General features: G+C 37.4%; 1 protein-coding gene across 3 annotated transcripts in view; it reads right to left on the bottom strand.

Annotated features, from left to right (window-relative positions):
• WWC3 (WWC family member 3) overlaps positions 1-18963 on the bottom strand; it is a 106686-nt gene that overhangs the window by 25455 nt on the left and 62268 nt on the right. For all 3 annotated transcript variants that reach the window (XM_061459895.1, XM_061459894.1, XM_061459896.1), the window contains 4 exons: positions 15032-15181; positions 12868-12941; positions 4150-4392; positions 925-1014 (listed from right to left, as the gene is read on the bottom strand). In XM_061459895.1, coding sequence (XP_061315879.1) covers positions 925-1014; positions 4150-4392; positions 12868-12941; positions 15032-15181 — 557 coding nt within the window. The remainder of the gene's footprint in view (positions 1-924; positions 1015-4149; positions 4393-12867; positions 12942-15031; positions 15182-18963) is intronic.

The following is an 18963-nucleotide window of genomic DNA, read 5'->3' as shown; positions in this document are numbered from 1 at the left end:
AGTGACAGGCACATTAGGACCAAGTGCCTGAAGACAAATGGTTCAACAAGACAAGCGTACTCTTTCTTCCAGCACGTAAGCAGCCATAATTTGGCAGAAGAGAGGCCAGAGCAGGATCTGGATCGGTGTAAATAAATTCCCCTCAATGTAAAGAGGGGAAGGGTAGATTACCATGATCCAGCTTGAATTTGTATTAATGATAGGTAATAAACACACCAGGCAGAAAAAGCGTGAAGGGATTTGGAAAGTCCTAACAAACTGCTGTGTAAGCCTCACCCTCACAGGTTTTTCCAGCGCAAAATAAAAAAGATTTTACAATGAATCGTATTCCAGTTCCTCTTACCAATCAGACAGTTAGGGAGAGAAGAATACAAGTGACAGTGAGAGATGAAGTGAGACACAGCAGGAACTGAGCTTTTGATGCTGGCATGATGTTGAGCTGGGGAATCCCCAAGAGCTGAATCTAAAAAGGCAGCTACAAGCTTGAATATGCAAAATATTCTGGGCTTCTGTGTGGGTCTTAGCACGCCCGTGTATTTAAATGGCAAAACTTTGTCAACTCATAAGGGATCAAGACCCCTTCCTTTGGACAATATTAAAATCTCACAGAACTTAAAAGAACATTATCTTCATATTAGGAAAACTGTGACAATATTATAAAGGCATTTAAGTATGTATCTTTTCAGAAAAATAAGGTAACATAAAATTCCCACATAATAATGTAGCCCAAATAGTCGTCCCTATTACTAGTTATAAAACTCCATCCAAGTCATTACACTCCATAGACCAAACTATAAATTCAGTAAAAAATAAATTTACTTGGCATACATATGTAAAAGTATTAAAAGGTAAACTTTATAGACTATTAATATTCTTCTCTGCTGCAGTTAAAACTTCAAAATCTCCTGGTTTTACATAACTCACCTTTTTAACTGGGAGTGTAAATATGAGGTTAAACGTGTAGCTTCTTCTAGCTGCATAAGCAAACAATTTCTCTTTTCCTGTAACAGTATCCTGCAATTCAATAGATACATATTACTATTTTTCTTCAATACAGCAGTGCTCAAGAAGTGCGAGGAGCTTTCCAAGTACAGAAAAGTATCACTGCACTGCAGTTTCGAATATAAAAGTAAGTCTTGCTACTTAATGAAAAGTTTTAATTCACCCAGCTCATATGTAGCTATGGTAATTTCAGCAAGAACACAAGAACCAAGACTCCAGCAGAATTCCCAGACAAGAAAAGTAACTGAAGCACAGTGTAGGAGTCATGATGTTGAAAATACATCACAGCAATTAGCAAAATTATAAAGTCCTAGGTAAAAAACCCGATCAGTCTACAATGATTTTTTTTCCATTGCGTCAACCCGACTGTGCCAGTAAAATACAGAGAACTACTATGCCTTTCGTTGCCTTGGCAGGAAAGAAATATTCCAAACAGCCCTAATATCCAAGCTAATTAGTGTCAAATTTCAAAGATAAAATGGAAAATTTTTGGAGGACTTCTGTTAAGCAGTAGCCATAAAACTCAACTTTAAGTTCTAATTCTAGGTGTTTCAAGTACATTTTTATATAATTAAGTTGGTGATACATTTTGAATGCTAAGCTATGGCAAAAATATCCGAGACTTATTTTTTTGCCCATTCTAATAGCAAGCATCTGAATTATTCCATACCAGTGCCCCAACACAAATGGAACGTACCTTCAATGCTGTCAGTCTCAGACAGCTACATGATACCTTAAATTTTGTATTTTGAGAATCTTAAAACTTCAAAGAATAGATTTTATGTATTGTTATCACATTTATTCATTTGTTCATGGTGCTTTGTTTTTCCAAGCCAAATCACTAAACTTCAGAATAAAATCAGGGTGCTAAACATGTTCTGTATCTTACATCATTTGTACATTCAGGAAAGTTACTCCTCCAGCCCTGCTTTCATAAGCTGGCTGGAAACTAGGATTCTGATAGAAAGTTTGGAGAGAACAGACCAAACTTATCTCAATCCTTTAAGACCTTCCTCAACTGCAAAGATAGCTGTTAGAATTCAACACCTTAATGGGCAGGATTTAAAAAATAAAAATAAAAGTCAACAAAAAAAGAAGAAAAAGAGTCCTTCTGGATAAAAAAACAGCAGCATTAGTGTCAATAAACTTTGGATGCTTAAGATGTGAAAAAATCACGTCTCTATCAGCAGTAAAAACATAAATCTTTCAACTTCTTTGGCCTCCAACTTCTACAATTCATGTGCTAGCAAGGGGCTGTAGTGCTACACTCCAACAATCCCACCACCCTCTGGGGAGCTCCATTCACTGCAACCACACAGCAGAAGCTGCACACCCGACAGCGTTCAAGCGTGAAACTTTTCTCCTGCTTCTGTGGACCCCAGACCAGGTTAATCAACTGGTGCAAGGAAGGCTGCAGCTCAACTATGTAAACTTACGTGATAAAGGCACTGCATGCAGGAACCAAAAAGACAAATGGATTCAAGAAACTTAATCGATTCAAAACTTAGGAAACTACACTCCACAGTCATCAGTGCTGTAGGTACCTGTGCTGAGGGGCAAGAGATGCCTCCAACTAAGGCTGCCAACATCTTAAACCAAAAAAACAAAAAGCAACAGAAAAACAAAACCCAAAACCGAAACAAAACCCAACCTCTGTCATACAGATTTTAAGTTAGTTCTGATCTGCACGTAACTCAGTTCCTGTAAAATTCAGAAACAGAGCAGACCCAACAATTATTTAAAGAGGAAGCTTCATTTTATTTCACAATTTGGAGAAAGTAGAAAAAGAAAAGCAGAACTAGGAATGGTTTTGGTTATTCCTGAACCTAAGACAAACAAATAAATGGGCCACTAATAGTTAAGCTTTCCTCCAATTTGTTATGCAAAAATAGATTGCCCTTCAATATTATTCTAACTTCTGCTCAACTTTTTGCTAACATTTGAAATATCAAGTATCATACTGGAACGCTGGTTTCCACAGCATGAACTACATGGAAAAATAGCCTGGCTTTCTTGCCAACATAGCATGCGCTACCTAACATGAGAACCCAAAACCAACAAATAAAACTTACTACACTGCAGTGTAAAGTGAACTCCCTTTTCTGTCAGTTTAAGCTGGAAAGCCAATGTAACGATATTGCAAAAACTGCAAAATACAGAACACTGAACTATAGGTTGGCTGGGAATTTTCTATTTATTGCCTGAATTTACTGTCTGAAGTAAGACTTTTCAAAGGAACTGAAGTTCTCAAAATTTGTGTATGCAAGGCACTTCCAAATACTGTAAAAGTGTCTTAATTATGTAAATATTAACCTTTACAGAAATCATATTAAAGCTTGTTCACGTAGTTTTCCTCAAGTGTCAAACTGGGTTTTTATCACTGTTTAAGAGAAGCAAGTCTAGGAAACAAGAACAAGTCTTCAGTGCTTTCACTGGAAGTGGTTTATAGTAACGAGAAGAGGTGAGGATTTGTCCATTTCTCTGGCTACAGGAAAAACTGGGCAACTTTGAAATAAACACATTGTTTCCATTAGTAAGTTTGGGGGGTTGTTTTCACATGTAACTTGACATTTAATTTAAGTTTTCAAGAATGACTCTGTTCACTGTGCTCTCTGAATGTCAGAGTTGGGATGTGCTCCCACTGCTGAGACTGCAAATTAAAAGGAAAAATTGTATACAAAAGGTAGTAAAATCATCATTTAACTTTCCTGTTATAAGGCACAAATCAAATATCGGAAAAGGATCTTTGTTCTGATGTTTTTGGAGATGAATATTACTCCACTGAAAACAAGAGGAAATGTTGCGCTCTACAGTTATTGTTATTCATGTCTCTATTATCAGACAACATCACTCAGACTTTTTCCAAGCATCTTTTGTGACTCTATTCTGATCTCTTCTTCCTATTCAGAAGACAGACGAATGAAAGGAAAACTAACTAGTCATTACCACTCTAACTCTCCTTCAGACATCTTCAAGACAGTCAGAATTAAATGCCAGTCAGAAGCAGCCTCTTCCTTTCTTGAAAGGAACTTACTCCAGAAACATTCTGTTGTTTTTTCTTAAACACAGTGAAATTCCCTACTCTTTCTTTTGAAACTACTTACATGGATCTTAAAATAGATAAGAAAACAATTCAAGTTCCCAGACCTTTCCGTGGCCCCATGAGCAGACGTTGCTCGAGCTCGCTGAATTTCATCCTCCAAGCGTCTTTTTTCTTCCTCCAAACGTGCAATGTCTTCTGGGGATCGTCTCTGCTGACTGATGAGCTGCAGCTCCTGAAGAAGAGCCTCCTTCTCTTTGATGAGCTGAAGACGGTCCCTGTCCGCTTCAGCCATTCCTGGCCAAGACTCATTATCTAGCAAGGCCAGCTGCTGTTGTATATTCGAAACTCTAAATGATAAATGTATTTCAAAAAGCAGAAGAAACAAAGATGAAGACAATTAAGAGGAAAAATACCAAAAGGTGAAGCCTGTTGACTTATGCGACTTTTCTTCTTCTAAATTTCAAACCAAGAAAATTTAGAGGGGTTTGGAAGAGTTATTTCTTTCTGCATTTTGGGGTGCGTTTTGTTTTGGGTATTTTTAAAATATTAAAGAACTGGAACTTTGCCTGTACAACTGAAGAAGTTGACCATCCTTTCCTTCCTCATTTTTCCACTATCAAATCTTAACTTGGGATTTCAAAAGTTCAGGGGATGAAGGGGAGATGTTTTTCTAGTGACAACAGGTCTGTATATTCGTGTCCTACCTAACAGAGGAATGATTCAAGGGGCTGAAAATATTAGGCAGCAACTGACAGCAGAATGTTAAGAGTAAATAAGCTGTTAGTAAGCAAAATAAGTCTGGAAGAAAGGATCTACTGCAAAATATAAGTGGCTTTAGACAGATCCATCATCAAATCAAGCAATAAATAAGCTAACTTTATTTTGTAGTAGGTTTTATAGTCGAAAGTAGTCTCCTACATCCTGCATCTCAGGAAGGTGAACCCACACACAAAACAATGGTTGCAAAAATAAGACATTTTAAGAAAATGTTCTGCTACAAACAAATTTTGAACTCTTATAAATATTACAAAGAATATTGAAGCTAGAAATTTCACAAATATTTCTTTCGGGAAATTCTAAACATAAGCATTAAGAGGGAGAACAATTCTGCTAGGTATTTATGCTTGCTTTACAATGGGCAATTCAGACACTTTAGAATGTTACAGTTAAAATAAACAGTAAATAAGAGAACATCTAGCTATCTGATTTTTGAATATTTGAAACTAAAGAACTGTGCAGTTATGCAGTTGTACACCTCAGTTTCATCTTCACTTTGAAATGGTAGCATTCAAAGCACCATAAGAGATTATCACCTGATAGACAGATAGATAGATAAATAGATACATAAAAGCACATTTAAAGCCAGATGGATAGATAGATAGATAGATAGATAGACAGATAGAGAAAAGCACATTTAAAGCCAGATAGATAGATAGATAGATAGATAGATAGATAGATAGATAGATAGATAGATAAAAGCACACTTAAAGCCAACCTTAAAGGTGGAATATCATTCATTCCTTTGGTAAAGTAATCTTTTTTGTTTTCCAATATATATGGTAAGAAAGAAAATAACAAAGTAAGGTAAAAGCATATAACAAGCAAAACAGATCTGCAGAAGATCCACAGTGTGATAACGTGTTTAAGGATAAAAGAAGCAGCATAAACATGACAAAGGTAAGGTTTTCACCATCTAAAAATAAAACCTCATGCAATGTTTATTTTATACTGACATCTGGAAAGTATTTGGCCATCTTATTATCAGGGGAAGGGAAATAACGTATCAGTATAAATCATTTTGCAATGAGTGCATTCATATACAAATAGGAATTTCATTGTGAATTTTGTCCAAGGGGTTTTCCCCCCTTAGATTTCATTTACAGCAACTAAAGAACTTGGGTATTATGTTACATTTTAGTCTAAAGCAGAATACTTTGTCAAGCCCTTCAATACCATTTCCTCCTCCTTGCATTAATAACCGACTTCCTGCCAATAGCTGCTGAAAGCACCATTGTGAATTGATATACATAGTCTACGTATTTCATGCCTCAGCTATTGTGCATGAAGTCCAGATGCAGCTTCCTGAAGAACACCTCGCCCCATTGACAAGACATCAGGGCCAGGAAAAGTGAGCATTCAGGACCCCTCCTCTCCCTTGCCCAGGCTGCTACGCTGTTAAAGATCCAGTAAACACTCCTGAGGGCACATACGACTTGATTTTCAAGTGTTCAGTGCCAAACGAAACAAATGGGGACTCGAGATTCTTTCAACAGAATTACAGAATTCATCTACAACTGAGTTATCATAGCTTGGCAGGCAAGTGTGAATCAGATGACCCCTGGCAATGTGTACGAATGACCATGTTCATAAGCTCTTACATGGCTTGTGGATGAAAGAAGTTGAGATGTATCTGGTAAAGTCAGTGGGTTATATGACAACTGGTAGGGGTAACCCTCTTCTTCATTTTAACACTTACAATTGTTTTGCTAGCTATCTTTCTAATGCAGGGTGAGCTGGTTAAGAAGCTGACCATAGAAGCAAATAAATGCTAATGCAGGCAACAGGGAAGACAGAAGTACCAGCAGGAAAGAGGAGAAGATGGGATCCCCTCTGTCAGTGCTATTTAACCACTGAATCCGCTCTTGTATCGAAAGTGGTAAAACACCACTCTCGATACAAGAGGTTTTAATCTAGACTCCTGAGCTTGCTGAGAACACATTACTCCCTTTTAGTATGACATTCCAGTTTAAGGTTTGGTTTTTGCCTCTCAATTTCTGTTATGATGATGCTTTGAAAATAAGAAGTCATCGTACAGTAACTTAGTTATACTTCATTAAAGGGAAAAATACTGCTGTGGATTTCCCTGACACTCAGCATTTCAGCTAGTTCTTCTTGTCTCTATGTTTGTCCTGTAAGAAAAGAAAAAGACATTGCTAACCACCACATAATACAGGAATCTGCTGGGAAGGGAATCACAATAAATGGATTAAAAAAAAAAAGGGGGGGCAATTTCACTATGCTTATCCATGCCAGATTTTATACCTAAACCACACCAGACATTCTCACTGATGGTATATTATAAAAAAGTATTTCTTCCGTGTTTTCAGACTCAGTGCATATATTCACCTACCTTAACCACTCAGATAAATCAACGACTTGGCATTGACTGCAATTTTAACATAAAAAAAACCAAAAAAATTAAGATGCTTTAACAAGCCTCTGATTTTAAAATACATTTTTCCTTCCTTTTGGGTATTTTTTAAGATAGTACTTTTTAAGTGTAGTCAATGTAAAAGGGTAATTTTATCTGGCCTAATGCCAGATCCTGAGGTGCCTAGTCCCTAGTGGGGAAAAAACAGTTAATTTTGAGCCATCAACATTCCAGGCATTTTGCCCATTCCCATCCTTGCATAACAAGTGCTGAGGAGCTTGCATTCCATGCTCGAGTAGGTGGTATCAAATGACTGGTTTCCTAGGTAGGCTGACCAACTTGCTGCTTATTTCAGTATTTAAAAATTTAAAATAGAGATGAATGTAACAGGCCCTGTTAAGCAGAAAAGCAGGAGGGCCACAGATGGGATGACAAAGGTTTAACCTGGGGATCTTAAGTAAACTTGGATTAGAAATGGCAAACATGCTCTGAAATGCCCATACTAATAATGTAGCTAGAATGATTCCTAGCCCAGGATAACGCAGACATCGTATGAGGGTAGAAATCAGTACAGCCAGTAGTTTGCTACACAAACTACACCATGGGGGTAAAAACACATGTATTTGCAGAATTTACAGCATATCTGAATTGTTATGTATCTACACAGACAAAACAAAATTATACTGCTAAGCTCGAAAACACTTCTGTTTTAAAGAGGTTATTTATTAAAACAGCATGAGAAGCGAGATTAAAATAAAAATCACTTTTTGTGAGATGGAGGATGTTTGATTTACAATTACAATTAACCCCATGTTTAGACCATTACTTAGATTATGAACTAGACAGGTGTCCTGACGACAAAAATACTCCAAAGCAATACTAAAGTCCTAACTCATGCTCATAAAAGGGACAAATTTCGAGTATCCTACAGCTGCCACTTCGCAACCTACAAGCTCTGGTCTTTCTAGCTTTAACAAGCTCTTCCAACTTACTTTGTTTCAGCTTTCTAAGGAAAAAATCCCAACACAGTAATCCCCTGCATGTAAATGCCTAGATTTTTGCGTGACATATCAGACCACTCTATAGCTCAGGCCTTTGTTACGTGAAACAAAAGGGAAGACTGGTGAAGATACAATGAAAATTCAATTATAATCTGGAGGAGAACAGTGGCCAAATCACACAAATATGCAGATACGATCAACAAAAGTCAGCCCAGCTTACTCCTTTCCTTAGGCTTATAATGGGCTTATAACTGGAGCAAGTTCTCTGCCACTTCAGGTACCAGGGAACTTAGCCCATATGCAATACCTAGAGAAGGTGGCTGTGGTACTGAAGGCATATAATGAAGGGTGTAAGGACTCAGTAACTTCTGGTATTTGTAGACCTTCTTGAAAGTGAATTATGATTTATATCCAAAGAGGGGAAGGCTAGAGAAAGGGTAACAAAGAAATGGAAAGAACAAGAAACTGGGGAACTTGGCCAAATGCTCACAAAATTTCTTCACTGTGTCTACTTTGGCTGTGCCTGCACGTATGTGCCACTGTGGCTTTGGCAGACAATGTGATTATGCTCTGTAGAATATCCAGCCTTCTTGGCAGCCTGATTCAGTAACAAGGAGGTCTTAAATTGGCTTAAGACACTCATGAAACCCTTACAGCCCACCGGCATTCTGCAGATGAAATTTGGTATTCACCTTCAGGAAAATTGCAAAGCCTGCTAAAACCGATGGAGGACAGAAATTAGTATTTGCCCCAATTCCCAGGTAAACTGGTATAATAAAAACTTTAAAGATAGTTCAAGAGCATGGCTCAGCTCCGTTTATAGCTCAAAGAGCTTTTCTGTGCTTAAAACTGACACTGGGAGATTTAGGTTTAGCTGACATGCCTGAGCCAGATATTTATGTGATATCAGACAAATTACTTCATCCCTAAATCAGATTTTCAGATTAGTTGAGTAGAATAAAGCACTAGAAATTAGGCAATTACACCTTGAAATCTGCCTACTTTAACAGGAAAATACTTGACTATGTTGCTATCAATAGCCAACCAAGGTGTATTTTGTCAGTACAAACACAAATTGCACTCCCAAGCTTCTGCTTGTGCTACTCCTTTTAAAGCCCAACTGAAAATGAATTTTGACAATCAGACAGCAAATTTGCAACAAATATTCAGCAACTATACCAAAAAGAAAGAAGTAACAGTCTTAAAGGGGATGTAGAAACATGAAGCATAGCTGAGGAGGAAGCTCTTCCAAGGCCAAAATAAATTTGTTGATGGCCACTGTATGATTTCAACAACTGAACTGAAAACTAGTATGTCTGAATTAAGATTTACAGAAGGCATATACAAATTACCTCTTCAGCACCCAAATTAGACAAGCTGGTTGAAGATGCATGGATATATTAGTTCACTGAAGTCAGCTACCATCAGACTGGCAAATAACATAATCACAGTTAAAAAATTAGGTGCTTCTTTTTGGAGGGATCATTTTTCATCTATTGATTAATATACTTCACAGGATATGAGGCACCACAGCAATGACATTTCAGGATCATTTGCTAATATACTTCATGTAGGAATTATACTGAACTGGACAACTTAAGCACTATCAAAGAAAAACAATTTGCTTTTGACTTCCCTTTCTATGAAACAGTCTATTCAGAGAAGTGCTGGAAGGGTACACTTTCCAGTGTGCAAATGCTTTCATGAGAGGTGGTCTCACTCAAATAGCAACTGAAACTAAAACCGCTATTTATCCAGCCAGCTTGGGGCTGCTCAAAAAGACCGTCCTCCCTCCTTCTTGCTTCTCTGGAGGGCCACACTGACAGATCTGAGAGGAGAAATTTCATGGAAATAAGGTACAGTTTATTTAAAAATAATGGGGGCAGGGAGGGGAAGAGAGGAGTAAAGAACAGAAGAAAAGTGATTGAGCCTCTCAGCAGCATGACTGGTAAATTAAATAGCAGAATTGATGTGCCTCCCTCCCAGAGCCTGGATCAGACACAGGAGAAAGGACATGATCTTCCCCAGCATGCTGAAAATGTCAGAACCCACAGCTCACAACATCTGAAATACCCACGGGAAAAATTAAATTGCAAATTATCCAACTTCCTTCCAGTGGGAAACTAAAGGGGGAAAAAAAATAGCTATGTGAACATCTCGATTTATGCAAAGTCCAAACCACTCAGCAGTTAAGAGATTTTTGAAGGAGGATTAAAATCAAATTATCTTTTATGAGGGAGGAGAAAGATTCTGGGATCATAAACCAACTTTCCTACTATCCCTGGGTCTCATCTCCTGAATTCCTCAAGATCATTCAAAAATCCCAACACTGCATTTTCTTGCTCACACTCCATATACAGAGAACATACTTTTATTTTTAAGAACTTCTTTACTACATACATCAAACATTCTGCTCGTATCTTTTGGTTAGATGCACAAGAGTGACTAAAATATGACACACTGCCCTTTATTTTGAGGGGCTTTTTTCCTTTAAAGTAAAAGGACATACTTTTCTCCTACAGTGTATTTTAAAAGTCTCCCATTAAAACTTAGAAATAAGACAGTTTGTCTGTTGTACTTATTTGCTATACGTTTCCATACCCCATTTGACGAGCAAGTAGTCCTAATATACTGCTTTACAGTTAAGACTTACTGTAGAATTTTAATTTTCTACTGTGTAGATTTTAATCCATCGCAGCACATTCTGTCACCCACACTGTGCAGTAACAGTAGATATTTCACCAGCCAAGGGAGAACGAACACAAAGATATTTAGTAGAGACAAAAGCCCTACAGAAATGCCAGCAAGCTAAGGGGAAGGAATGCATGATAAATGAAGAATGCAACCACAGAGATAACTGGTAGGGGCAATGAGCTTTGTGCAGTTCCACTCAGAAGCCGAAAGCTGATTACTTCCGTACAACATACTGGGCAGAATAAGGCTACCATTTTAAAGCAACTAACATGCTTTTGCTAAATAACAGACCATTGTCAGAACTGTTATCCTGGGACACCAAAACTACCCTTACTGCAATTACTATTCTCTAGTTGGAAGGTTAGTTACCCAGATTTTCTACACTTAATTAACATCAAATCTCAGCTCACTTCTGATGCTCAAAAATACTGCATTCCACGCACAAACAAATGTTCAGTTTTTCCAGCTAAGAAATGCTGCTACTAGAAACCCACCTCTCAGAAAACCAACCACACCCCCCAAAAAAGCCCTACCACTCCATCTTTTCCCTGCAATAACACATGAGAGGAGAATTGCTTTGAAAAACACAAAGAAAAGTTATGTCAGAAAACCAAACTAAAACCACTTAATACAATCTTTACAGCACCAGTGGCTCTGTTAAACTAAAAAGTACAAAACTAAATTCTATCCTTCTTCCTTCGGCAACTATCATGAACCCCTAAACTATCACTGGGCTATGAAGTGCTAAGCATCGTGCTTGTGTCCAAACAGGACAATGACAGATTTTTGTTTTGCCCTTTTTTTGCCCAATTACTTAATCTTTACTGGGTAACAGTCACTGGTATTCACATGCAGTATTTAACAACACAGACTTTCAGTCCAGTTACAAATCCTGACAATTTAGCTGGGTATTTCTAACATACTTGCATCCATTTAATTTACATTTTTTCTTCTTTCTTTTTTTTTTTAATTAAGCCTGTATTGCATCCAAATGTGAGTACATTTTCCAGGAAGAACAAAATAGTGAATTGCCTATAAAGCTTTCACTCCCTGCCAAGCCATATGACAGCATTATGATATCCCCCAAAGAAAAAAAACATAACATGAGAAAAAGGAGGCAAAAGTTTAGAAATTTTTATAACCCTTGTTATGTGACATAAAAAGTCAGCAAAATAGACAAAGTTGAAAAGGAAAAAAAAAATAAACCCAAAGTTTTTCAAAGTCGACCATACATAATCTTTTAAGTGTTGGGCAATTTTAATAAGAGAATGTTCTATCAACACAAATTAAAATAATCCTAAATGCACAGAATTACTGCATTCAAGTCATCAGCTGTATCTACACTACTAAATAAGAACAAATTGCTTTTACAAAGCCATTAAAATACACTGCAAGACTGACATCAACAAAAGAAATACTTAGCATAAGCAATTAGATCCAAGTGAGGAATTAACCTAATTCAAGTACTTTTTTTTTATCAGATTCTTTTTCATTCTCATAATTTATTTTTTTGTGTACCCTTCTGTTCAGCTCTGAATATCTTCATTTATCTCACAAGAGGTTCTGCATCTTCTTTCCACTGAGTTCACAGCTTCAGTACACTGAACTTAGAACACAGGTATGCAAAGCTTCATATGTACTGACAGACCAGGCTGATATATGGAAATTTAAAAACTGTTTATGCTGAGGTTTAAGAAGAGGAGGAAGATGTAAAACAGTTCAATTAAACTAGTGCAATTTTGTTTATACAAAGTGTAGAATGGGGTTGACATTTAGCTTTATCTCTGCAAACAAATTTAATGATCTTGTGATAAAGGCTTATGTTTATCTAAGCTTTTATTATCTGTGAACCACTCAATAGTAAGCAAATTAGTCTTCTTAAAGACATTTCAGCTAGGAGGCTGGTTCCAATTCTACTTTGAAAATTTTAAATCACAAGAGTAAAAATGAAAAACAACAAATTTATCTTTAATTACCTTTTCTTGGCCTCTTCATACTGCCAGTTCAGTCTTACTCTGTCTACAAGTCTTGTTTTGTCATCAAACCCAAACTTTTGCAGATTTGAAGAGCAAAGAGAGAGGGGAAAAGAGAGGAAGAAATAAGAATTTAAAAACACTCTCACAATAAAGAAAGGTATAAATTAACTCTAACTCACTAGACTCACTAAAAAATCCCCAATGTTTTAAGTAATAACGTACTAAAAATCAATTTTATGCTTTAGAAATACAAAACTAGTTTATTGCTAAACATACATAAGATAAATGAGCCCTTTCAATAAATTACAATCCCAGAAATCAAGGGTTATCAAACTGAATCATTAATGAATGGTCCAAGCTTTTCAACTTTATCTGAGCCTAAAATAAAAGAGTATTTGAAATATTTTATTACTTGATACAACTATTTTATGGACTTTAATTAGAAGTAATTCAGATTAACTTTCCCTGTACTGTGATGTGTTACCCAGCACTTAGATCATTAGTGTGTTTTAAACACTATTACAAAAGCATCACCTGAACCAGTTGTAGAACGTGCTTTTATACAAAAACTCCTATTGTATTCAGTCCAGTTTGTACAGCAACTTCTTTCCTTCTTAGAGCATCAGCAGTTCCCCTCTTCAGAAGTCTGTATATGGTCCAATAGGTTAATCCCAAATCCCTACTTAACTGCATTGCTGTATCTCTGGATTTCGCATCTAACTGCTGCTTCTGTCGTCTTCATCATCACATTTGAAAAAAATCCACCTCTTTTTTTTCCTCATATTCCACTACTGATAATTCAGAGAAACCATTAATGTAACTGCTTCATGTTATCTTCCTGACAAAAAAAACTATGCCTGATAAACACAATTTTCAGACTACACTTGACTTGTCTTGGATTGCATTCAACATGTACTATGAATGGGAAAATGCTGCTAAGCTCCTTTTGGTTTTGGAATTCAATAATCACACCCACCACCAGTTGAAAAATGACATCCCAAAGGTACCATCTACCTAACACACTGAAAGATGGCCTAGTGCTAGCCAAATTTTCATAGATGCTTTAGGAGCATATATTCTTAAAAACAGATTTCCTTTTTTTGCAGAGGCCCTCTGGAGATATGCAACTTGGCAACTAGTCAGCAAGTGAAAGAAGAGGAGAAATGGGATGATAAAAAGTCTCCAATTAGAAGTTACATAGCTCAACAGAAATTTCTAACTAAATGTGGAGTAACATCCAAAGTATAGTACCAACAAACTACAAACAGGTTGTCTGTCTTCTCGCTTTGTTTTTAATGTTATCTACAGAAGTAAGAATTTTATTCATGAAGAACAGCTAGGCTGCCATAGTACCAGTGCAAGCCAAATTTTTATTATCTGAAATACATAATTCTGTTCACACAGAACTACTTCCAGGGAACGCTAACAAGCTCCTCTCAAATACTATATTTAATGGCATATTTGAGCATAAAGATATGACAGAAGAGAATTTTTAAGAAAAATACTTTGAGACTCTAACCAATACTTCTCTTGTCTCAGAGAAAAGGAACATAGGTCTACCTTACATCGTTAATGTACATAAACAAAGATGACAAGCATGATAAAATCAAGATTTTAAAAATCAAATGAAGAGCACCAAAACCCATCTATAACTACTACCAGAATACTAACATCTCACACTGTTGAACAACCACGTCTCAACTTCAAGCTGGCTAAAGTGCTTTCTTCCTTCCTGCATCATTGCACGCATCAGTAGGTCAGAGCTAGTGACATGAAAGGAAGAGGTCGGTGGACACCTCAGCAAGAGCTGTTACTTAAGAGATGAACCTGAGGTCACCAAAGAAGGTGATGACATGACAAGTGCTCTGCTGGGCTGGCTGAGTCCGGAAGTTGATTCTACCTGTCACTACCTGCGAGCACATTGCTACGCCTTGGTGTCATGCTCAAGTAGCAGAACCACAAAGCCCACCACCACTCAGGGTGCCACTCATGTGCTCTGTAAACAATAGCAAACACAACTCCCTCACTGCTAATACTGCTTTGGATTTTTTGTTCTGGTACAGCCAACACCTCTTAAAACAAAACAGGAAGTAGCGATGTACGTATCACTATAGTACAAAAGCAACTTCATTTCTACAGCAAATGTCTCCATAGGAATGCATACCTCTCCAGTGATGTCAGTCTGAGAACAAGCATCGCAGTGCTGCTGAGGTAAACAGGAGTCACTGATAGAACTAGAATTGTGCTGGAGATCCTGCAGGGAATCTGTAATACAACAGCTATTCCTGAATCCATCTGTTAACTTGGCCAGGCTCTACGGGAGAAGAGATTTAAAAAGAAAAAAAATAAAAAATTAAAAAATTAGATGAACTGATTTTTATAATTCTTTTATTAACAGAGGAAAAAACAACCAACCAACCTATTTTAGAAATATGACAGGTAGCTTGTCTATCAGAGCTATTTACACGAAGTAAAAGTTACTGTACCGTTACTAACATGTGGAAGCTTTGCTTTGAAATAAACCTCTCATTTTAAAAGATGCATCTAACAGTAACCAGATTTTAAGTTATTTCTTTTATAACTATGACCATTTCAGCTTTTGTATGTCTTACAGTTCTTTAAATCTGGCAGCTGTCAACTTTCAGGTTAGCTGATAAGGAAGATAAATGTGATTCATCTGCCCTTTTGCCATCTTGTGCACAGGTTACATTCCTTAGCCACTACTGCTATCATATCCAAATTGATGAATACCTGGTATTGATTGTATTTTTATGACAGATGATTTCACCCTTGTACTCTCTCATCCAAGGTTCACATAATTACAGATATTTTCCACTTTGGGTTATGCAAGGGACATCTCCAAGTTGCCTAAAGATACAAACTGTGAGGGTAGAAACCTCAAGCAGTCTTTAAGGGGGAAGGGGAGTAAGACATAATTACACAAAGTAACAACCGTTTGATGATACAAGCTTAGCTGACAGGCTGGTAATATTCCTTTAAAAAAGAATAAAATTGTTAATATCACTTTTATTTTATGATTGTGCATTCTTCACTTTTTCAAAACTTACAGAGTCACAATAACAAAACCACCATGCAGGCTGCTGTTTATAACCATTATGCTTCAAAACAACTTTTTTTTTTTCCTAATTTAAAAAATTAAATTCTGGCCCCTCACCAGCAGATAAAGGACAATCAAATTATGTGAACTTGTGTTTCAATTTATAAATCATAACATAAACCATTTGTTTCTAAAAATACATGTAAAAATTCTCAAAACTGCTTACTCCAGTAAGCAACAGAATCTCAGACAAACCTGCACTGCACTGGAAAAAGGCTGCCCCTCAGGAACCTCAGTGGCTCTAACAACTGATGATCTGCAACAAGCCACAGTTATTGTCCATATCCAATTACCAGGAGATTTCTCAGTGTTCGAAGTGCAGTTCAAAAAATACAAGACATTAATGCTGTCTTTTCTTACAACAAATCAAACTAATGGAGCCAAGAAGACAAATTGTGTAACAGCAACTGTTTGTGGCTCAGAGGAACAGCATGGTCACCTTGAAGACAGAGGCATCTGGTTTTGGAGCCTAAGAAGCATCCCCAGGAATTGCAGCAGGCCTGAAACTAGTCAGAAAAAGCAGCTTTTTCTGGTAGCCTCCATTTCTGTTCTACACAGTCCATCCCTTTGTTCTCATTATATACCAGCTGCTCCTTCAGGCCTACCTCCACTAATGATGAAAAAGAAGAATATCCAGCCTGGTGCCGGATGAGCAAAGGAGAAAGGCAGAGAGAGATATAGGTACAATGATATGCCAGGCAGCATGTACTGCTCCCTCCTTATACTCTGTGTGATGGTACTACAAGGTCTGAGTGGGGCTGGGATTTTGTGCTCAGCATTAGCAGTGATAGAAGACATGCTAGACATGCCAGCAGTGGGACAAGGCTACCACTACGTGCCTCCAGAACCTCAATTTGTCTTGGGTCCCCCAAAAAAAGCCAATTCTTCTACCACCTCCCAAATGAACTGTACCATCTTAGTATGAAGGACAAACAAAATAGTTCCTCCTCAGTCCCGAGACAGCTATTTCAAATTATATTGTCAAGAAGTCTCCAGTTAGTGTCCCTTTATCCTCCAAGACTTGTTGCAAAAAGAACTGCTCCATGACATGGCAAAAAGAAAACCAGAGTGTCTTCCACATTATGAAAATTAAAAATTGCAGACTCCTGCTTAACTCCCTTCTTCAAAACTCACTGAAGAAATTTTTATGAAGGTGGTGAGACAGTGGCACAGGTTGGCCCAGGGAAGCTGTGAATGCCCCATCCCTGTCAGTGTCAAAACTAGATGATCTTTAAGGTTTCCTCCAAACCAGGCTATTCTACTATTCTGTGATATGATTCTATGAATCACTGACAGGTTTGTAACATAGAAATAATAGTTTCAAATCATAGCTACACAAACATCAAACATTTCCTCTTTTACCCAGTAAAGCAGAGCCTGTCACAAGAACAAAAAGCAGAATTCAGAAAGCAAAGTTTCTCCCAGATAGGTTATGGCCTGTCTGTCACCTTTGGCTAACGCATACTGTTACAGGCATATGAAACACCAAAGGTCCTGATGCCAGAACTTCAGTCTAAACTTCTGCCTGTATTTCAGCTACTTCACACACTCCTGGTGTCCTCCTGACGCCTTGAGCATCTCCTTGGCAGATAATGAAGGGCTGTTTGGCTGCTGGCCAGGCTTCCTATCTGGGCACAGTTGCTGAACCCTGGATTTAACTACTTTAAAATTACACAGCATTTGACAGGTGGCAATCACCAAGTAGCATCACCTTAACTTGCAACTACGTGCATAGGTGACTATGCTCTAGAGTAAGCACATACATTTTGAGTTCTTCTACTTGGATGAGTGAAAGCACAGCCTCCAGCAATCCTAACATGGAAAATTACAACCTTAGTTCACACACTTTTAGACAGAAACAATTTACATTACTGCTAGGAGTAATATCCTCCCCAGTTATATGGAAGAATCCATCTTGCATCTGGAGTTTATGGATTATTTATGGCAATCCCACAGAAACTGTCAAACCAGCCTATTGTACGGATGTAAAGTTCTAGGCACACCAGCCCAGACCTACTCAGAAAGGGGGAAATGAGCACTGCCATTTCATCATTGCCTGTTACTATCTGATTTGGGAGCTCTCTGCCACACACAATTTCAGTGCGGTTCCCACATAACCTATTTAGCCTGTTGAATTAATAAAGAAAAAGTTTTTTAGAAAACGAACAAACAAAACCACAAAAAACCTCCAGTGCTAAGGATAAAAGACAAGATTTTAAAAGCAGAAACAGAAGTGTGAAAGGGATATGGGGGAGTAAGGGGGGGAAGGAGGGGAAGAGACACACACATGCTGCTTTTAGGAACCTGACCATGCAACTTGATTATTCAACTTCATATGGAAAGTTTGCCCACTTTTTTTGAGCAGTGATACCGCCACTTGTCTTTATTTGCAACTACAGCACCCAGTTTGACCACCCTCTCCTTCCCTTGTCGGTCTTCTCTCCCACACAACTCAATCCAATTACCATATTTCTCTGACAGCTACAATTTTCCAAGCACCTACACAAGACTGAGTCACTTTCACTATGTTTAGTTCTGTTGCTCACACTGGCCAGATTTAAATTAAGAAATAGTAAGAAATTGTCTATTTCCTTTCTCAGAAATAAATCCCCATCTGTTTACACAATACTTCTAACTCCTCTATAAACAGCTTTCAAAACAAAAAGGTTCTCATAAGAAAGCTTGTCTTACCAACAATAGCTTTAAAGCGTAGAATTTCTGAGGGCAAAACAATTTTAAAATTCATAGGAGATTAAAAATCACATTCTGATCTTATTAGGGAGATAATTAAAATAGACTTGCACTTATTTGACAAAGCTAAATAAACCTGTAACAATAATCATCAATTAATTATAAAAAGGAAAAGCCCAGAAAAGTTTGGTGACAACAAAACCAGTATTTTGGTCAAAAATTTAAAAACTGTCAGGCAAAAAGCTGGCTATTTTTCCAGAGCACAGTAAGTTGGCAGAAATACACAT

The sequence above is a fragment of the Pezoporus flaviventris genome, unplaced genomic scaffold (genome assembly GCF_033815535.1).
Source record: "Pezoporus flaviventris isolate CSIRO_AGI_PZ_B2104156 unplaced genomic scaffold, CSIRO_AGI_Pfla_v1 ptg000030l, whole genome shotgun sequence".
NCBI lineage: Eukaryota > Metazoa > Chordata > Aves > Psittaciformes > Psittacidae > Pezoporus > Pezoporus flaviventris.
This window is presented reverse-complemented; position numbering and strand designations above follow the sequence as displayed.